General features: G+C 38.9%; 1 protein-coding gene across 3 annotated transcripts in view; it reads left to right on the top strand.

The window, feature by feature from the left end:
* The window catches only part of TFDP2 (transcription factor Dp-2 (E2F dimerization partner 2)), a 37,393-nt gene that overhangs the window by 9,163 nt on the left and 5,618 nt on the right, over positions 1–22,612 (top strand). The window contains exons 3-10 of one of the 3 annotated variants that reach the window (XM_010001643.1): positions 6,433–6,536; positions 10,235–10,356; positions 12,664–12,711; positions 14,034–14,196; positions 14,726–14,869; positions 16,725–16,793; positions 17,563–17,714; positions 20,697–20,863. In XM_010001643.1, the coding sequence (XP_009999945.1) occupies positions 6,433–6,536; positions 10,235–10,356; positions 12,664–12,711; positions 14,034–14,196; positions 14,726–14,869; positions 16,725–16,793; positions 17,563–17,714; positions 20,697–20,863 (969 nt within the window). Of the gene's footprint in view, positions 1–6,432; positions 6,537–10,234; positions 10,357–12,663; positions 12,712–14,033; positions 14,197–14,722; positions 14,870–16,724; positions 16,794–17,562; positions 17,715–20,696; positions 20,864–22,612 lie in introns of those variants that run through there. The other 2 variants (XM_010001642.1, XM_010001644.1) reach the window with 2 other exon arrangements.

The raw sequence follows: 22,612 nt of genomic DNA, 5'->3' as shown, positions 1-22,612 counted from the left end.
GGCCATCGCTGCCGCCAGGCACCGCACCGCCCCAGACTGCCCCGGGCACCTTGGAACGAAGGTGCGGGCGGGCGGGGCCGCCATGGCCTGCTGGGCGGATGCCTCACGCTCTGTCTTGCCTCGTTTAAACTGGTGACGGTGGCACTTGGTGGGGGCAGCGGAGAGAAGCGCAGAGCAGAGTGTTTACAGCGTTCTGGGAGGCCTGCATGCCAAATGCCCGGGTTGTGCCTGGTATGGCAGAGGGGTGTGCTGCCGTCCGGGGGGACCTCCACGGGATGGTGACAATCAGCAGGGGGAACGGCCCCTGCTCCAGTGCAGGCTGGGGCCAGTGGGCTGGGCAGCAGATCTGCAGAAGGCACTTGGGGGAGTTGGTGACCATCAGCCAGCAATGGGCACTTTCCTTGAGGAAGGTGAGTGGTGTCCTGGGCTGTGGTATCCCGGGCTGTGTGGGGAGGAGTGTTGACAGCAGGTCAAGGGAGGTGACCCTGACATTCCAGTCTGTCCTGGTGAGGCCATTCATGGGTCCAGTTATGGGGCTTCCCAGTGAAAGGGAGACAGATGTAGTGGTGCCAGAACAGCCAAGGGCCATTAAGACCATGAATGAACTGGAACATCTCTCATATGAGGAAAGGCTGACAGAGCCAAGACTGTGGTCTGGAGAAGAGAAGGCTCAGGATGGACCTTATTGATGTATATAAATACCTGAAGGCAAGGTGTAGAGAGTATGGAGCCAGGATCTTTTCAGTAGTGCCTTGTGACAGGACCAGAGGCATGGGTACTTTAATTACTGTCAGGGTGTCTGACCACTGGCACAGGTTGCCCAGTGAGGTTGTGGAGTCTCCGTGCTTGGATATGTTCAAGAAGCCATCTGGACAAGGTCCTGGGCAACCTCCTCTGGCTGACCCTGCTTGAGTAGGGCAGTTGGACAAGATGACCTCTGGAGGTCCCTCCCAACTGTTCTGTGATTCTGCCTGCAGATTCTTGTAATTTGGCTTCCTAAGAGTGCTGAGAATAGTTAGTTTGCCATGTGCCTATGCTAGAGTAATGGAAGCAGGAAGGCAGGTGTCTCCTTTTGCCGTTGGTTTGTTTAACATATTTACCATTTTCTGCCTTTCCTGGTGATGTAATCTTTTCCCTGCTTTGATAGACATCTTCTCTGGCAACAGTGCCAGTTAAGTTGGCTCTGGTCACCTCACAGCTGCTTTTAAGCATTTTCCTTTGCTTAGTGCCAGCATAGCTGAGCAGTTCACTGGACCTGGGAACAGATTCAGCTGAAAAACAGCCATTGTTTCCACTTACCAGAGGGAAAAAAAAGGCAAATTCTCTGCGTAGGCAGAGCTGTGGCTGTGCTGGCTTGTTGGCAGGAATGAGCATTGGTGATGAGGGTTGAATATCTCACCACAGCCTTAGGGGTTCCATCTTGAGGCCTGAAGAACCCTGGGAGTTTTGTGTGCCTGAAGAGATCTGCTAAAATGACCAAGACAGCAGAATTGGTCATCAGTAGGCCTACAGTTGGTACCTAGAGATTCATGCCATTGTTAACACCTATAAATTTGCCTTAAATTGAACAGTAGAAGACTGAAAATGTACTGGTCTGTGTAAGCCTGAAGTACACTGAAATATCGTCTGCACCATTTTGGTTTTTCTTTTCTACAGGTTTCTTTGATTTCATATATTTCTAGATAGGTATGTGCTTCTAAAGGCTAAGGAATGCTTAAAGTTAGGTTTATAGCCTATAGGTTTGTGCAATAAATGAATAAATGTAGCAAGAAAACATGCATACTAATAGCATGTTAATAATACAATTTTTCTATATGCTTTCATAATGCTGTGTCCTGATCTTGGAGATCAATTTATGTTTTAATGTAATAGAGGAGCCTGAGGACACATCACATGTTATTACAAAATACCCTAATGCACTCTGACCTTTTTTTTTTTTGCCATTACCATCAAGCTGTAGGCTGTATTATTTAAAATGACCATTCATTGATACGATTAAAAAAGCGTGGACATTTGTTTCAGATCTCTGAATATGAAATCCAAATTACCAACACTTCCCTGGTGTTTTGTCTAAGAATTCAAACTTTTTTTTTGTGGATGTACTCATTGTGTGACCCCAGCTGGTTGGTCTGTGCTTCCCATCAGCTATGGTTTCCTTCAAACTGGCTGTGACAGATTCTATACATTCTCCAGTTGACATTGTTTCTGATTATCTTTGCAAATAAGCTGCAGATCTGACAGATTTAGCTATACAGGACAAAAATCACTGAAACCTCTTTAGCTTCATATTTGTTTAGGAGTCCATGTTGTTTGTATGAGGTTGGGCTATTTAGCGTACACACTGCAGTTAAGTGTGTGGGATGGTTAGTGTGTGCATGTGAACACACGTGCATAAACATGAATAACTTTGTTCTGTGACTGATGGAAGCTGAAGATAATTTTAAATTAATTTTTCTTTGTGTGTGCAAGTAGAAATATTTCACAAATGCCAGGGAGAATAATAGGTAGTGATCATGATTTTCTAAATATGAAAAAATAGCAACACTGTTTTTTTTCCATGATAAACAACAATAGGGGTGACTATGGGATGGAAAAAAAATGTAGAAGCAGAGTATTTTGTTCTAAGAAACAAATATGTCCACTGAGAGGTTTTATTTTGAATTTGCATCAGTGACTGGCATGCTCAGTTTGTGGTGGTTTTATATATATTGCAGTTAAAGCCTCTCTATGAGAGTTTTATGTGAGTTCCTTTCCCACATGCTTGATTTTCCATAGGTAAAATGGGAATAAAGACACTGACCTCCTTTGTACTGCTGAGAAACATTATATAAGAATTGAGTATTATTATACAAATCATTCTAGTTTGATCCATCTCTGCTGACCTTTTTCATCTAGGCAGTAAGATTACCATGACTAGGAGGCTGATGGGTCTCTTTGTGTTCAGCTTATCACTGGAGGCTGCTGTTTTTTAGTGGAACATAGATCAGTGTAATCTTTTTTGTCCCCAGATGATGGGTGTTATTAAGACTTGGCATTTATTTGGTATTTGATCAGGTTTAAAGACTTTACAGTTGCTGAGTGAGAAAGTATATATAATTAGTTTGGTGATATTTCTGCTTCAAGCTGAACACAGAAATCTGTTACATATTTTTAGATTATCTACAAACAGTGTGATATCTGCTTCCTCCTTCTACTTTTTCTATGTTGTTTTATAAATAGGCTCAAAGAGATTGTTTCTGTTGATTCTTGCTGGTTTATAATACTACTTTGCCTTCAAAACTTTAAAAATGACCAGCTTTTCAGCAAACAGGTGCACTGACTTCAAAAATTTGATATAGAATATAACTAGTCATTTTAGCAAGGAAGTGCCTGTTCTCTGAGCTGGTTGTATTTGCATCTGCACTTTCCAGTTTGAGGTGATGTTTTAGATGTGCTGGGACCAGTCCTGGCTAGCTCCAAGTTTTTCAGTGACAGCTGTATCCTATGGACCTGGGCTGCTCCTGCCCCAGGTGGGGAGAATGGAATGCTCTTGGAAGTTGGATCTCTTTGTTTAGAGAAGAGTAGAGGTGATACTGGCTGTAAAATCTGTCTCCTCAGGTTGGGGTGCTGATGTGTGATCACTTTGGAAACACATTAACTTTTTGCAGCAAATAACTGAACCAGCTGTCATGTTTGCTGTGAAGAGAGATGGGAAAGTGGTGTTTCCACCACTGAACATTTGGAGCAGTTGAGGTCACTTGAGTATCTGGACTATAATGCTATTTTTTAAAAAAAGAAAACAGGATATTTTATTTGTAAGTGTTTGTAAGATACTTTATTTGTAAAAACATTTTGTTTACCATTTTTTCAACTGCTGGCAAACAGAATCATCTCTTACTGTGAAAAATTTGGTTGCTTTTTCTTTCTATCCATGGTGGATGGGAGAGATCTCACCCATAAAAAGAAACCGGTCTCTTTCCATTTTATCTATGTTTAAAAGTCTACACATATTTATATTTACCCATAAAATAATTTAAAAGGCAGGACAAGGGCAGGGAAACATCTCTGAAAACTTGATCAACTCTTAAAATAATTTTGACACTGCTGCTGCCAAATGGGGAATTTGTATAGGGATTAGAAGATGTTCATTCTTACTGGTGGTAATTCTAGCCAAAAAGACTTTTAAACATACCTCATTTATAAGTAACTGTCTATGCGATCAAGATCAAGTAATTTGAATCACTCTTGTATGTACTAAAGTTGGTGACTGTATACATTTATTTAGATAGCCTTGTAGATGAAGGCACAGTGCAGCAGTAGCTCTTAATTAGTATTTTTTCTAGGGCTGCTATGGTAGATCTAGTGGTTGTGTGTGGTTTTGGCCATGGGTTTTTTTAAGCTACAGTTTTCAGAGTCTGCATGTGTGTGCTAGGGGTTGTACATCAATACATACGTTGAAAACTATTACCAGGGCAAGTAGATTACAATCCATGTGCCACATGTTGAGAAAGAAACAAACTGCACAAGGATGTCTCACTCTTCCATCATGAAACGTGACATTACTGCAGATGACGCCAAGTTGGGAGGGAGTGTTGATCTGCTTGAGGCTGGGAAGGCTCTACAGAGGGATCTGGACTGGCTGGATTGATGGGCTGAGGATAATTGGATGAGGTTCAACGAGGCCAAGTGCTGGGTCACCACAACCTCATCAAATGCTACAGGCTGGGGGAAGAGTGGCTGGAAAACTGCCCAGAGGAAAAGGACCTGGGGGTGCTGGTCAACAGCCACTGAATATGAGCCAGTATGTGCCCAGGATGCCAAGAAGGCCAACAGCATCTTGGCTTGGATCAGAAATAGTGTGGCCAGCAGGACTGGGGAGTGATTGTCCCCCTGTACTTGGCACTGGTGAGGTTGCACCTTGAATCGTCAGAACATTAGAACATCCCTGTCTCTAATTGTAAATATTTCTCATATCTCTGTTAATTTTTTATAAAGGTGAGATTTTTGCTATGTCTTAACTCTTTTCTTCTTCTGTGCTGTAGCTACATAAGATCCTTTTCTAAGTATTCTTTTTCTCTCAGTTGTGTTGATTCTGCTTGACATTACAGAGAAGTTACACTGTTGAATTTTATTTTCTAGTTATGTCATGGCAGAGTACAGGTGTACTAAAATAAAAAAGAAATTAATACTATGGTTCATGACCAAGTGAGAGAGAAAAGTGGGCAGAATTGGTTATATGAGAAAAGACCAGGAAACAGAGATGTCTGACACCATCAGCTTGGGACCATCTGGACTAAGCTGAGTGTTGGCCATCTTTTATGGAAGGAGGAGGGCAGGGCAGTGGTGAGGGCTGCTGTCTGCACTCTTCTGAAGGACCGTGTCACCTCAGATGCCTTCAATTTCTTCCTGCTAGTGCCAGAGAGTGTAAGTAGGTCTTCAGGAGCCAATCCTTGTCCTTAGAGCTCACAACCCCAGCTAGACCCAAGCTGACCCTGGATTACAAGGCAGTGGCAGCTCTTCCTTGTATTTGATTCTGCCTCCAGACTCATTCAAAATGGGGAATGACAGCAGTGAGTAGCAGAGACTGTGCATAAGAATTGAGGGAGGCATTTGATCGATTCCCAGCTCGCTTGCTTTGAAACTGTCACAGAGGCAGGAGCTGCTGCCACAGTGTCCAGTCATGGCTTAGAGCGGCTTGTGTACAACAGTTTGAGAGCTCATGAGCTAATGGTAGTGCTGCATGACAGTCTTGATTAAGACATTAAGTCTGAATAGCCAGGATTACAAGGTACAATTTGGAGTAGAGGAGGAGCAGCAGCAGTATTTGTGAGGCTCTCAGCATAGAGCTGTGTTTCTCTGTGTGAAGGCAGAATGAGTGAGATCTGTAAGCAGTCCGGGATCACAAAGATGGTAAACATCTTGGGATGAGAATGCGCTGGCTTAGAGACAGCGTGGTTAGCTTTATCTTGACAGCCAGCAGCATGCTCTGTTACGGCAGGTAAGTTTGTAAAGGTGTCATTTACTCTATCTTAACAGTGATAGACCTTGAATGATAAGTTTGTTTAGTCACATGAGGAATGGTTAAGGCTATGAAGATGTATGGACACATATTTCATATGTGTCCTTATGGTTTCAAATAGGATTTGTATGATGACTTCTTCCTAGAAGTATACTCATTAATTTTAACTGTGTGCTCTTTGTCTTAGGTAAGAGGAAGTTGTTTCTGGAAATATTTACATGAAATTTTAAAGGTAAAATAGTGAAGGTGTAGTGAGGTGTCCTTGTGACATCTGCTAAAAGATTTGCAGGATGTTACGTGAGGGAGGGTTTTCAGTGTATGAGACAAAAAAGCTAACTTCATCCCAAAATGTCAAAAATATGTGAGAATTTGTCAGTGTTATTCATAGGTTACTAAGGAAGTAATTTTAAAACTCTTTTTACTGCTCTTTTTAGGTAATATTTCAATAATCACATTACCACTTTCCAGCACCAACTCCCCAGCTAAGATTTTGCCAAAAACCTTAGGACCAATCAATGTGAATGTTGGACCCCAAATGGTAAGTTGTGCAACTCCAGTAATGCAAATTTGTATAAGTAGATGCCTAGCTTCCTCTTGATGTAATATGGAAACATGACAAAGATGTGAGCAGTGCTGGGAACATGCTGCTTCCTGCCTCAGCTGCAGAGGCTGCTGAAGGGCCCCACCTAGGTGGAGGGGATGGTGTGGGTACAGCAAGCTTGGTGTGCCAGAATCACCACCCCCAGCGACCACCTTGTGTGTCACCTTAGGCAATACCTGCCTTCCTGCCTTTGAGTGGAATTTGAAACTACTTCAACAGTTGGCATTTAAACTATTACTCAAAAATGTATTAAGAAAAAAAAAAATCTCATTAAGAATGTTACTGACACTGAATATTTTGAGTCATGTTCTCACTGGTAAATCTCTAGCATTGGCAAAAAGGAAACATCTCATGTATATTGCAGGAGATTTTTACCTTGTTGAAACTGCTCTTCTTAAAACTGTCTCTTCCTGTCAGTGGTAACTGCATGAGTGAACATTGGCTGTTCCAGGGATTTTGGATCTGGTTCTGAGAAAAATTCTTATTTTTCTGGTGGCCAGAGAACTAAAGAGGCAATGCAGTGAACTGTTTTTAGCAACCTCATGCCTACTTGCCAAGCACTTAGCCTGAGTGCAAGAATGATTTGATGTGTTTTAAAAGTAATTGTGCTGGGTCTTTTTCACATCAGCAGTTATTACTGTTCTTCAGTGGCTTTTATCCCAGTTGGACAGATGGGCACCCTGAGCTGCATCCTCCCCTGTGCAGAGCTCTCCATCTGCAGTACCAGCCACAGGCTGTCCACCAGAGAATAGTGTTGCTTCGTGCATCAGTGCTGATGCAGGTGTTGCTACAGCGTGTGCCCTGTAGCATCTGACTGGAATAGTTCTACTACAGAAGTTGTGTTTTGTGAGTGCAAGAAATAATAGCCAAAAACAGGGGATAGCAGTTATTTAATGTAGCTCCTACTCTGACAAGTGATTTATCAAGACCCTGCTTTTGGTTGAAATGAACCCCCCTAGTTGCACTTTAGGTTCTATAGCAGGTAGATGTTGCAAAAGCTACTGCATTTTGTGACACACACATTTTATTTTATTTATTTTTAAATTTTATTTTTAAGTTTTTTTTTAAAAGTTACTTTTACTGCTCCTTTGCAAGGACAGATCTGTATTCAGAAAATATTTTCTGATTAAATAGCCAGTAACACAGGCCTCCTAAGACATCCAGTGTTTGGCTTTGTTGTGTGCTAGACCATTTAGATGACAATGTTCACAGCTTCTTAATTGTGGGAATGTGAGTGCCCCTTTGGCATCTCACCTGTGTTAGCAACATCCTGCTGGGCTTTTGGCTTTATTTAACCACTGTAGGTACAGCCCTTGGGGCTGCTCCAGGTCCTTCACACAGCCCCAGGATCAGTGGAATGGGCTGTTAGCTGGACCGTGGCCATTGTTCTGAATCCCTTGGGAGGGGGCTGTGCCAACGGTGAATTGGCAGGGCTGGATCCTTATGTACCAGTGTTTGTTACTTTAGATTCAGTCTGCAGGTATAAATTTAACAGCCTTAGAATTACAGATAAAATGTTAGTACTTAGTTACAGGGATTTAGCACATTACAGCTGCTCTGTTTGCTAAATTAGGGTAAGGTTTTACTTTTCTGTTTTATGCTATGCTGGGAATTTATGTGATTACTTCAGGACACAAGAAAAGTGTTTGCTGTTAAGATGGAATTAGTCCTCTGAAATACAGTGTAGTTTTTCTTGTGAAATCAAACCTTCAGTAGTAAATTTAAAAGTGACATTGAAATGACACTGATTTGTATACCTGTGACATCTGTGTCCCTGCATCCTAGAACTTGCAGCTTTGCCAAGAAGCTGTAGACAGGGGGAGTTTTGTGCCTGTGCAACTACCTCCTGTAAGTGCCCATCAAACAGGGACCACCCGAGCTGCCTGGCTGCTGTGGGAAGGGTCTCTGTGCTGCTGGTGTCCTTCTCCACGAGATGGCACCAAGGTATAGACAGATACAAGGACAGGTCGGTCTTGGAAACATCCAAACATGATTTACCACCTCAGGTTATTACAGTGGTTGTCACAAGAAAATTATAAGGAGATTAGACATAAAATACTCTTTTATGACACATTTTATCACTGATATATAAGCCATCAGTAGAAGAATGTGAAGCCCCAGAGAGGGTGGAATGTGGAAAAATGCATTTCAGTATGCAAAATACCTGACATCTTTGTGGCATGCGTCTGTCGTACGCTAACAGAACCAAATGCTTGCTGCAAATAAATATTTACAGTCGTGCAAGAAATTTATATAAAAGGTTGCTGGATTGGGTTGATATTTAACTGAAATATTGCATTACTGATCCTCATTTACATACTAGTTATACCAGTGCTGAACCTTAAGCAAGCCTTTAAAAATTAATCCTTCTCTCACAAAATGTTTCTGGCTTCAAGCCCATGGAGCAGTAGGTTGGTAGAAGTTGCTGCCTTTCCTGTGCCTGCGTGCAGTGTGCAAAGGGATCTTCCCTTCCAGCCAGGGATTCTCCAGTATCAACCAGTAAATAGCTAACCTGTACCTCTGGTTTGGTTTTCCCAGATTTCTGTTTTCAGTTGTTTCTGTTAAGCTATCCACTTGCAAAAAAACAAATGAGATAAATTCATGTATTTAAGCCCCAAAAATACATGTATGTAATCATGATGTGGTATCAGGAGAGATGTGAATTTAGCTCAATGAGCTAAAAGGAAATGGGAAGTTCTTCAGATGCCATTTTTTCTACTTGTTTAAACAATACAAATGCATACCAGAGTATCTGCCATATACTGACATGGTAAGTTAACTAGTAAAGGAAACTAAGAAGTTTAGTACGGTCAGTACTCAAAATGTCACTACGAAATGGAATAAAGTAAAACAAAGTTTAAAAAATTGAAATTAAAGGTTTAAAGTATCAGCAAAAAGAAAGGTCCAAGCCACTTGGGTATGAATCTTACCATACCGGAATAAAAAGAATGTGTTTTATTTTAAAGATTAGCTAATTAATACTGTTTCATTGTTAAGTACTATCTAAATTTTTCTGGTGACCTATTGTTGAGACCAGGTGTTTCAGGGTTAACAGCCATTCTACATACAATTTCACCAGGTTTGAATAAATGTGAATTCTATCTATTCTATACAGACTTCATGTTTAATTCCCTAGGTACAGTGTTGCATTACTAGCTTGCTGCAATGCCTCAAGATCTTGTGAATGCCAGAAACTGCAGAGAATATACGTTGTCTGCAGCTCAGGTTGTCTTTGGTGCACCAAAGACAGCCAATTACAAGAGCAAATCCATTGGAAAGGAGGCTTCGTTGATTACAGGGATCAAGAAATTACCTAGATGTACTCTTGAAGAAACAATTATATGTGTATAGGTACAAATTCTAACTGCCATACCTGGTAATTATTTCTATTTGTCTAGCTCTTGTCTATATGAAGAATAGAGTAATATGGTACAATTAGTAAAAATTAGTAAAGCACTGTAATTACTTTCATGTATTAAGATCTTCTAATGACATCTCTTCTACACATTCTGGCTGCAGCTTGCATCTGGTACAGAATTATTTTTTTTTCTTGGTACCATGCTTAGTGTGACTTCTGGGCTGTGCTAACCTCTGCTTTCTTAAAGAGCTGTGGTTTTTATTTCTGTATTTCACAGATCATAAGCACATCACAAAGACTGACCAATTCAGGAAATGTTCTGATTGGGAGTCCATATAACCCAGCTCCAACAATGGTGACACAGACTCATATAACAGAAGCTTCTGGCTGGGTCCCAGGGTAAGACTTTTGTTTTATTTAAAGATGTTTGAGGATCTGTTCTGATCTTCTCCTTTATTTATACCATTGTATCTCTGTGTTGGCTTATAGCTTCTAGTTCTTGCTCACCCAAAGGGAGCATACACTCTTCATGTCTGGAGCATGTGACCATGGAAGTACAAAGCACTGCTCACTGTACTGTCTCTTGCAATTTTGGTTTATGGCAGAGTCTGTTTATTTGTGAAAAACGGAGATACAAATTGATAACTCCATTTAAGCCTTTATTTTTTCATAAATTCATGGTATATCCAAGTAGCTTTGCTAGTGAGCATATCAGCGGGTGCTAACAGTGAGAGAGTCTGAGAAACACTTCAAGAGGCATTTAAAAATAAGCTCTAATGAAAATGTTTTAAATAATCAACGTAGTATTTTTATTACTATTTTACATTAGCAACAAGTTTTCATTGGGTTCTGATGTGACTCCAGAGTAACATGACAATCTTTATGTCTTCTGAAAAAATCTGGTCTTTACAGTATTTCATTATTTATTTACTTTTTAATTCCAGTACTGCTGAGCTTATCTGTCTCAAGACAGGTGTAGGGCTTTGCCTCTGAAAATTAAAAAGTAATTTATTTCCATATATAGAGTAATATTTTTAATCAGTGATGAATGTCAGTAGTACCTTTCCAGATTTACAGGTGGGAAAATGGAGCATCTAGGAGATGGCAGATATGACAGTACAATATTTTTACCTTGTCCTTCTTCATTCTATGCTGTAAGCAAGGACTGTCATAGGCTAGTGCTTCTCACCTGCTGTATTTCCACCATAGAGTCAGTAAGTTGCCTGTCCAGCTGAGCAGTTTTTAAGCTTAATTTTTTGCTGACCATGTGTTTATTTCCTGAAGTACCTCTTGAATCAACTTAGTTCTGATTTTATTTGAAAAGGGAGTTGTCAAAGATTACTTTGTTTCTTAAAATTTTGTGCAATATGTAGGCCAGGCAGAAGTTATTCCAGCAGCTAGAGGAGGGAAAAGCTATACTGTCTGTTTACAGCTCCCTAAACTGGAGATCAGTGCCCATTAGCTTTCTTAAGTTTCATCCAAGCCCCATGATGGAGATGCCCAGAGAGAAGCCTCGCTGCAGCGCATCACTATTGCTTTGCCCATGAAAAGCAGCAAGATGTTCTCCAGATTGGCCGATCAATATTGATTGCTGCAGATGTCTATACAATAGGTCATATTTTCATCTGAAAAACTGAGGTGAGGAAGGGTCTGTGGTATCGCCCAACCTAAGGGGTGAGCCTTGCTGAAGATAGTTCTAGAGGTTTGCAAGTCCAGACTCCCTGCTTCACCTCTTGTTTACTCCTCTTCCGAGATGCCAAATTGTTTCCCAAATCAAATGAGCAAACAGCGTATTTGTTCTGGGTTACAGACCAGGGCACAGCTCTCAGATCTCTGCCGTGCTGCCCCTGCCCGGCTCTGCCCCGGTTGGGCCCCGGCCGCGCTTAAGCACCATGGACAGGGGTTGCCAAGACAGGTCCCGCGGAAAGCGGCGGCTGCTTCGGGGCTCTGGGTCCTGCAGCCAAGTATGTGCAGGCTCCCATGGCACGGATCTTCAGATCCATCAGGGGTGTTCAGCTCCCTCCATGACACTGTCAGGTTTTTAGCTGTGTAAGTATCTGCTGTGAGCCCAGGTTTTGAAACTGCAGGGTAACGTGAGGTAACTTACCAACAGCTCTCAAGCAATGTGCACTGTGTCAGCTGCAAAGGACAAAAGGCAAGTTGGGATTGCAACTTCTGAAGTCTGGTGGCTGTAGCTAATAAATGGACTGATACAGAAACAGGCAATGATAAGTGACTGCTACTCCTATGCAGAATTCATGTCAGCTACTTCTGCTCTGAATTAATATGAATGTGTTTAGTGTCTGACCTTGTTTTTTGTTAAAGATACCAAAACATTCACTGTCCTGAAAATAAAGAATGTATTTTATGCACTGTTTAAAGGGATTTTTCTTCCGCATGGAGAAATTTTTAAAGGAGCCCAGCTTCTTTTTGAAGAGATTTGATTATCATCTAGCTCACATCAGCACTTCCTTCAGTTCCAGCTGAGATGACTTTCTGAAAATTATGGTAAAATTAGGAACAGAATTCAGGCTACCTCCTAATCACCTCCTTTTGAATTTTCTCAAGCTGTGTGTGCTGGTTTCCCCCCCTTCAGTAACCATGTAACAGCAAACATTAGTACCCAGCTAAGCCCCAAATACATTTATTTTATTGGTCTGAATATATAATGTTATTTTCTTCTAAGTTTGAATTATGTTTTCTTAGGGACAGGAAGCGGACTCGAGACTTTATAGAATCAGATTTTTCAGAAAGGTGAGTATTATTGAACATATTTTATGGGTTCTGTCAGACCTGTATTATTTCTTCAGATCTACCCTTCAGAGATATGGGTGTCCATTTCCCACTTCCAGCAGTTTTCACTCCTCCACATAAAAACTATGTTGTGTGTTATTCCTTGTAGTTATCATTCATTATTCTTTGCTTTTTCAGTTCCTGAACATTTACAGATGATAATGGAAGTTGTGAAAAACAAACATCCTTAGAAACAGGATTGTTCTAGTTTTCTATGTGAGAAGTACCTGTAAACAGATGATCTTTTCTTTGCTTCTGAAACATCTTTGAATGTGTTGAAGGTGGTTTTATTAATTTACTTACCAGGAGGTTACTCAAATTGAGTATGTGCACAAGGATTAGGAGTGCTGTTTTTTAGAAAAATCTCCCCGTGTTCCTTTTCACTCTTCCTTTTCTTCTGTCGTTCTTTCCATTGGTCTGTTTTTTTCAATATATGCAAAATTTTGAAAAACATTATTGTATTTTAATGTTTCCTTAGCTTGTTACTGTTGACAGAATGAAATATTTTTCTGTAAAATAATAGATCTCTCTGAAACATCAACTTGTACAATAATAATTATAAATAAAAACCTAAAACAACACAGCTGAGCTTTTTAGAGGCATCTGTTGAAATACACAGCCAAATCTACCTTATGTGATAAAACCAATTGCTCCTGTTTTTTTCCATTACCATTATTTAAGCTCTTGCTTTATTGAGGAAGAAAGTGAACTGAAAATGACTGACAGTTGCCAGTTCTAATTTGGCACCACAGAACCCAATATGCACTTCCTCTCCACAGAAGAGATTCTTGTGTTGCAGTCTTACACGTGATGGCACAGATACTACACTTGGTTGTTAGGAGAAGTAAGGTAATTTCTGCTGCACTGTAAATGGGGATGTCTGAGCCTTTCTATTTTAAGCACAAACACGAGAGTTCTCTGCAAATCTGTCTTCCAGGCACATAAACACCCTGTGAGGTTTTCGCTCTTGGTTGGTTTTTTTTGGTGCTTCTTTTGTGAAACCCACTTGGAGGTGAATTACAAATCCAGCTTTAAGCATCTGCCCAGCAGCATGAGTTCAAAAACTATCAAGGTAGAAATCACCAAGAAAAGGGCAAAAGGCTTCAGTGTACTTTGTTTGCCAACTTGTAAGAAACTGATTGGAAAAAGCAGAACAGCTTAATTTTTCATTTAGGTAGTACAGAGTGTCATGAGTTCCGATACCTGTTGCCAAGGAAGACCTTTTGCTGTGTAACAAAGTAGCTTATTATCACTGAATGTATTAAAATTACTCCTTTTTCCAGCAAGAGAAGTAAAAAAGGAGATAAGAATGGGAAGGGTCTGAGGCATTTTTCCATGAAAGTATGTGAAAAAGTTCAACGTAAAGGAACAACTTCATACAATGAAGTTGCTGATGAGCTGGTATCAGAATTCACAAACTCCAACAGCCACCTAGCTACAGATTCGGTAAGCAACCATGTGTTGGAATTTGTTACACCATCACAGCATTGTCTGGTTTATCATGGAATTCTGTCCCTTCTATTTCTGCTGTGTCCTGCCACACTCCATACTTCATTTATTTAACTACTTCCCAAATATAAAGACTTACTCTCTGAAATTTAAAAACACGTCAATAAAATGAAGAATAGAGCTCCCTCTAAATTATAAACAAAATACAGAAGTCTGCCAAAATAAAGAGCTTTTCCAAAAGGCTACTCTTGTATCTACCATACATGGTCTTGTCAGGCTTTTCAACTGTCTCAGACGTGCAGGGATGGGAATTTGCTGCAGAGGCTTCAAGCAGGCCTGGAGCTCCCATCTGCAACCAACATGCTCATGAGGCATTCATGATGAAGGCATCATGTTTAATACTACTCTGACTTGAACTGCCATTTTGGCTTTTTATCTTGTACTTGTTGATGAAGGATGTGTTTGATCTTGACTTTCCTTCTAGAATTCCTTTGTTGTAATTAATGCTGTATTACTTTCTTAGCAGGCTTATGATCAGAAAAATATCAGACGCAGAGTTTACGATGCCCTTAATGTCCTGATGGCCATGAACATCATTTCAAAGGAGAAGAAGGAAATCAGATGGATCGGCCTTCCTACAAACTCAGCTCAGGAATGTCAGAATCTAGAGGTAAAGTAAGGTAGATGGGAAGTTCTGTAGAGTTCACAGGTTGTGATAATGGAGCTGCTCTACTGTAGGAGAGTGAGGTTTTTTTCTCAATTTGAAACTGATGGGTTTTGACTCTTGCACACTATGAAAATATCACTTTTGATTTTTTAATAACCTGAAAGGATATGGTTAGGTAAGCTTGGTTCAGTTTTATTTAGTGTACGTTACATGCCATTGTTAAAAGCAACTGTTTACCTTAGAAAAATGGACACTGATTAAAACACAGATTATTTTTAAGATTAAAGTCTGTAGTAGCCTGAATTAACCAGAAGAAAGTAAAAAGAATTTATGGTGCAGTTATGTTTACAAAATGGTATACACTTAAGAGGAGACAAATTTTCTTTGAGTGTCTCTATTTGGAAAATGTAATTGAAAAGAAATTAAATTGAAAAATAATTCCTGCCAGGATGTCAAGAAAAAAAAACAACCAAGTTTTGCTTATTGGTTATTCCCATTATTTTTCCAGTAGGCTAAGAGTTACTGTGTTTTTGCAAGGTTACCAGAACTTATATGCACAAATGTTGCTTGTCCTCCAGGCCAAACGGTCTATAAAGAAAAAGCACAAGTTACTGTATTTCCTGCAGAGTGCTGTAATGACTGTCTGTAAATACATCTTAATATGTATTATAGTTGTGACATTAAATACCCTAAAGGTGGATGGGGTGCCTCTCTAGTACAGAACATTTTTTTTCTGCAGGTTTGTTTACATCATCTTTCTAGATGTAGTAAGAAAAAAAACAACTTTTACTACCCTTGTCTGTTACAACAACTTGGAAAATAGATCCATCCAAGGAGGATGCTCATTATACTCCAGAATTCCTTTCTTAGGGCTTATAGATAAATTAACATTTTACATTAATTCATGTGAATGCACTGTCTTCAGTATGGGTTATTGTTACAGCTTTGGTACTTTGTGTTATCTGCAATGATCATATGCCCTAATTACATATGAACAAAATGGAAGCCAGGCCTATTTTCTAAAAATGTTGCTTCCTATGACTTACTAGAAAATAATAGAAAATTAAGCTGCAATTCATTGTGCACAAAATCAGAATTAATTTTGCTTTTAAAGCTGTATAAAATGCCAGCTCTTCTTACAGTGTTATTCTGTAAGATTACAGGTACAAAAATGAGAAATCAGTACTAAAAAGCTTGTTATATAGAAACCATGTTTAAATTATATCTGTACTGTTTATTGGTTTTAAGAGTTATATATTTGTCCCAGCAAAGACAGTCACCGACTGTGCTCTGAAGGAAGCATTTTTAACATTCAAATGTGTGTGTGTGTGTGGAGGAAGCAGCACAAGGTAACATTGCAAATAAAACAGGGTGGCTTAGGCCAGCTGAGTTTTTAAAAGACTGCACCATTTAGTTTCAGTGGTTGAATAAAAAGGTAATTGAAGAACTTAATATTTTGGGGAGCAGTGATACAAAAAGTAAACCCAAAGCACCCCCTCAAGCAGATGTTTCATTTGGTGCTAATTGTCGCTCTGCACAATAGAAAAGAGGAGGAATGGGGTGGTGAAATAAGAGTCTCTTGTAATTGTTGATTCATTACTGGAGTTCCAATTTTTGACAACAAAAGAAATTACATTTTGTCAGACCTGTTTTATGGAGAAACTCAGGTGACTGTGGGTAGGGCTGAAGGGACTTGTGCAATTTACTTGTCATGCCATGGAATTCTCCATCATTTACAATGAAAGTATAGGTTTTTGCAATGGTACTAGCACATTCATGTAGCTCTGAAGTCTGTTCAGTTTGGTACAATGGAAAAGACAAGGTTAAATATTTAATGCTCTTACATTTATATTTTAAGCTAGAAAAACAGAAGCGGATTGAAAGGATAAACCAGAAGCGAGCCCAACTACAAGAACTGCTGCTGCAGGTACAGTTAATTTTAATTATTTTTTCTATAAATGAAATTATCAAGTGCAAATCCAACAAGTTAGAGCTTCTAGAGTTCTTTCTATATTTATTTAGCAGCTATGATACACTAGAGAGAAAAGCTGTATGCTTGTGACCTTTGTGGATTCTAGTAGGAGGACCTCTTACCCTCACTTCACAGAATCATTAAATCATTGGTTTTTTACTCCTAGGTGGGCAGTTGGGAGAGGTCTTTTCCAGCTGTAACAATTCTGTGATTCTGTAAAAATACACGTTCATACATTTTCAGTCAGACATAAGAATTCAGCAGAGAGCAAGTGGTGTAATGAAAAACACCTGTTGTTGAAAGACTTTTAGAGAATTTCAAAACTTACCTCTTTTGAGAGAGAGAAGAGAGTGATGGATGAGATGAGGAAGTGATTATAGCTCATGAGAAGTAGGGGGATGCTGTAATTTCTGTTAACTTTTGTTACAGCTCCTACTCTGAGGTAACTGTGAATATAAAGTAACAGCGACCTCTGAGGCCAGTGACTTTTTAAAAGGAATGGGGAACCAATCTCCACCAAGCCTTATTGCTCCTTTATTGTTTCTTCTCCAGGGATTGTGAGGGGGCCATAGCCATTAGGATATATGTGAAAAAATTGTGTTTAAATTCTGTTCCTGATGAGCTTCACTAGTGCAAAGAGGAAGTCAGACCCACAACTTAGCTTTTGACAGAAAATTTTATTTGCTCTTTTTTGTCAGTGATAATTTTTTCTTTCTTTCTACAGCAAATAGCATTCAAAAACTTGGTACAAAGAAACCAGCAAAATGAACAACAAAATCAAGGTCCTCCAGCTTTTAACTCAACAATTCAGCTGCCTTTCTTAATAGTCAACACTAGCAAAAGAACAGTTATAGACTGCAGCATATCAAGTGATAAGTGAGTATTTACAGAATCAATTTCTAGAATTCCATTTCCTTTGTAGACTGGAGTTTTTCTTTGAACAAATAAGATTTTTTCTATTTTACTAAATGTAATTATGTATTTAAATTTGCTGCTGTCATTTCAGGAGGGTGTTTTGGGTTGTTTTTTTTAATATTTAATGCAAATGCAGTAGTAATAGTAATGGGAATATAAGTAAGTTTATCAACATTACTTTACAACCACTAAAAACAGGCTAACTTTCACTGTAAAAGGCACTTCAGACTGCATTCTTTGCACAGGAGAAATAACTGAATGAAATTATATACTAGGACAGCACTAGTTCTTAATGAAGCCATGTGGTAATGCTTCTGAATTCTGATTCCTAGTATGCCATAACTGTATTTAGTCAGAAACACAAGGATCCATGTAACACAAAAGTAACATGGCAGAGGTGATAACAACTTTGAAAGTGTCTTCTAATAGCAAAAGGGTTGCACCCAGCTCTCTGAAGGAAAAAAGGAAGGAAATTTGAAATACAGTCTTTGTAAGCAAAGTGCTATAGTTGCACTCTTATATTAATCTGAAAATCTTCCACTTACCTACTTCTGGGTGCTTATGTTCTTCCTCCTGTGAAGATATGGCTGAAAGTATGAGGTACTGTTATGTTAACTGTTAATCGGATCACAACTAGTTTATTAGCTAAAAATAGCTGGCTTTGCTTTAATACTGTAGATTACAGATTTCACTCTGTGGTACTGAACTTCAAGTCAATTAACATACAGCAAAAATAGACAGTCTCTAGTAATCTAAGCATCAACATGCAGAAAAGCAATACTATTAAAAGTTGAATTTAAGAATGCAAGAGAACATTACTACTAAAAATGAGCACAGCAGGATTATTTCAGTTGCTGATACTTCAGTTTATATAACCCAGCTTCAGTATTACTCTCATCTAGAGATCATTAATTGTAGAACCGAAATTAATCCAGCTTTTCACTGTGTTTATTATTCATGCAACAGATGAGTGGCAGCAGCAGTGTGTAGACAAACAGTGCCAGAAAATGCTAGTGTTTAAATAATCACTGTTATATTGATGTGCTAAACAAGGCAGTTGGCAGAAGTGGTCACTCAGTTAGGAGAATCCAAATTCTGAACTGTACTGGAGAGTGTTGTGCTGCCTAACCCCTGACTAGTCAACTTGAGTGCTTGCCCTTCACTTAGTTTCATCCTCAGTCGATAACCCACTGTTTAAAGGGCTTCCATTTTCCTTTCTTCTCCCAGGTAATATTTATATAACCTTTGGCTTATCAGTATTTATGATGCACAAGGAGGTGATGTTAGAAAGTCCAATGAACGGCTAAGCTCACAGCATTAAGCCACTCAAAATTTTAGGTATAGAGGATCTTCCAAAGTAAAATAATTGCTTGGGAAAATTCCAGCTGCTTGGAACTGTACTCAAACTGAATAGTAAGATGGCAGAACAAAAGTTGATTTCTCAGTAACAGCCAAAATAATTCTGGGAATTATTTGGAAAAACAGTAAGGAATACAATATAAAACTAGATGCATGTAGAGCTTTTATATCTGGAATACTCTGTACTGTCTTGTTCTTGGAAAAAGCATAGCATAACCAGAAGACAGACACATAGGGTAGCAAGAGTGACTGAAGCTATGAAAAGCCTTTCACAGAAGGAACAGATGGACTTTTTGACCTAGAAAAGAGAGGACAGCAGATTCACAGGTGTCTGTAAAATCATGGGTGACATGGAGAATGTGCATAGAGAACAGCTATACAGCGTTGCTTATTACAGTTAAAACTAAGAGACTTTAAGAGAAGTGGCCAGGTGACAGGTGCTAGACAGAATATATATATTGTACCAGTTAGTAGATGCAGATGGTAGCATTTGATGTTGGTCATGTCAAGTCCTTGAATGAAAACTTCAAGTAACTAGGAAAGGAGTGAATAGTGTAACGCATAGTTATGCTTAAATAAATACAGCTGCATAATAATACTGTACAGGTCACAAAAGAAATTACGCCTGTAACCAACAATTAGACCTAGCACTAAGTATGTAGATTTCTAGATTAAGATTTTCTGTATACGTACAAAAGTTTTCACTTTTCTAAACAAAAATTAGTATTGAAAAAAAAATTGTCAAGAAGAGCCACACATGATATCAGCTTGGAAAGATAATCGAAGTCCCACCAATGACATCTTTTAAAGATCACATCTCATGGATGGATTGCTTTTCCAGGGGTGAAGGGTTTTGTTAGCAGAAAATGAGGTACTGGGATGTAGCCTTACATTGTAATCCCTGGACTGGTGGTGTCAAGGCTTTTAATAGCCTGTGCTCATAGCATGAGGACAGTGTAAATCCCCCTGCTTTTCTTAAAGCTATTTTATCACTAATTCCACTTTTGTATGCTATGAAAAAGATGTTGATAATCCTGCAGCAGAAATGGTAAGTTCTGTTCATACAGGACTCTGGACAGACTGCTCTGCTAGCTGCATCCAAATGCATCCAAAAAAGCAAAGTTATACCAAGGTAAATAGGTCAGTTCACAGGAGGAGTGTTGCACATTCAAACAGAAAGTGAAATGTAAAAGAAAACAAATCCAAAATAGTTCCTTTGGTGACAGAGCTGCAGGTGACCTTTAAAAGCATTTGATTTAGCACAACTGAAGGTTCATGTTTAGTAAAGCCTCCAAAGAGGGCAAGAGTCCTTTGAATTTGTTTAATGAGGTAGAAAATTTTAGATTTTCTTCTCGCAGTGGTGAAATTACATTAATTGACAAATTGCCATTTTAAACTGTGCAGGCACGCTAGTCACAGAAACAGAAGAGAAAAAGCATCTGCTGCATTTATTTTTCCCTTAAGGGTACTTTACAGATAATGAAGAATCTAGAAACTTACCTCAGTGCACACCCAGAAAATAAGCAAAAAAAAGCATAGCTGTGCTCTTCTTAAAATGATCTCACTTGGACTTTTTACATGCAGATTTGAATACCTCTTTAATTTTGACAACACCTTTGAGATTCACGATGACAGTGAGGTGCTGAAGAGAATGGGAATGTCCTTTGGGCTTGAGGCAGGCAAATGCTCAGCAGAGGATCTAAGAACTGCAAAATCACTGGTGCCAAAAGCTTTAGAAGGCTACATCACAGGTAAGTTAGAGGAGGCTTTTAAATACTGTTCCTGATCAAATTCATAATGTTAACTGAAGCAAATATGATACTTAACTACTTAGGTATGTAACATTTGAAGTTATATGGGAGCTAGTAGTGTTGGTATGTAAATGAGTTCTTTTAAAATTAATTCACACTAATTTATAACAACAAACTTCTGAGTGAGCTGTATCATGAAGAAATTCTTAAGTAATGAAATTGACACCAAGAAAAGATTTTCATGAGTTTGTATTAATTCTGAATAACTGTTGATGCATGGAGGAGCAAACTGGAAGAAGGCAGTTCTTCCCAAATTGAGGAGGAAAAGGGAAGAAAAAGAGCATCTTGAACTGGTTTGAGTGTAATCCATATGTGATCCGAATTCTCTGTGTCTCTTTTCATGTAGATATGCTTATCATACACTCAATGCATGGAAGGTAGGCTCTCCTGTCTCCAGTCATTTCCACACTCTCACTTGGCATGTAAAAGAGTGATACCTAGATAAAACACATGGACAGCAGATGCCATCTGAGCACTGAGCTTCTCTAAATAAAACAAGAGGCTCCAAAGAGTTCCATGCAGAAGCTTTTACTGCCCCTAGTTATACTGTTTGAACAGATGACAATAGACTCAAACCTGGATCTTCAGTATTGCGTGATGTAACTAGAGCTGCTACAACTTGTATTACTTCCTTTAGCTATTGTCAGCCTGAATTCTTACTCTAGCCAAAGCTGACATTTAGCCCAGCATTTTCTCAAGTTTCTGGAAGGGCTTAAGCTGTAAAGGAAGTGTTACTCAATTAATTAATGTATACAGACCTTCATTTTTGAGGAAGGGGGTAACAAAGCTATTTGCCCTAACTTCTCTACTAACTAGACTTTGGTCTTGTTTTTAAATTACAGTAGTATAAAACTGTGTCTTTCATGCAAGGAGGTTGGAGACTTGGAGTAGTTGACTTAATTTTTAAAAAATTTTTAAGATAAAGCTGATTCCCTTATGTTGGCAACATGTAATTTTCATGTCAGGATCTTTTAAATGCAAGCTTTTTATTAAAAATGCTATTTTGTCTTGCTAAGAAAAATACAGTTAAGTAGTCAGGAAGCTGAATATGTATTTTTGTGTTCCTGATTTTACTATCTGAGAGTGTTAAGAATGAAACTTTTTTTTTTAATTTGTGATGTCAAAACACTGCTGGATATGAATTGGAATCCAGTTATGATCACTAAAATTTTAAATGGCTTAGCATTTCAAACTATAGCAAATGTGCTTGTGTTTATCAACACCTGTTTGTGTTTTCCTGGTCCTGTGGGTTTTAAAACTAATATTCTATATTTTAACTTCAGTACATTTTCAAATTACCCACCAAGTATTTATAAGGCTGCATGGGTGCCAAAAAGAGAATTTGAAAGAAATTGATTTGTTCCAAGTTCACTCAACTAAAAATTATTTACCACATAATTTATCATAATTGTAAAAAGGGAAAAGGAGTAGAATTGCTCCTATGTATCAAGAAGCAAACTAAAGTTTCTATTTAATTTAAACCTGCATGAATTTGTTTCCAGAGAATAGGGTTTCTTTACATGTGCAAAAAAACCCCATGTTGCTACACTATTTATTGAGTAAAACCAGCTTTTAATTATTAAGTAATAAATGTGTGAACAAGTGAGTAGCAGTTCATTTTAGTTTGTTTGGAAAAAACACCCACGTACTGCTGGTGGGGTCTTTTTGCTGAAAGCATTAAAGACAAAA

This window comes from Chaetura pelagica, unplaced genomic scaffold (genome assembly GCF_000747805.2).
Source record: "Chaetura pelagica isolate M959 unplaced genomic scaffold, ChaPel_1.0 scaffold207, whole genome shotgun sequence".
NCBI lineage: Eukaryota > Metazoa > Chordata > Aves > Apodiformes > Apodidae > Chaetura > Chaetura pelagica.
The sequence above is the reverse complement of the archived record's forward strand: the minus strand, read 5'-3'. Positions and strand labels throughout refer to the sequence as shown.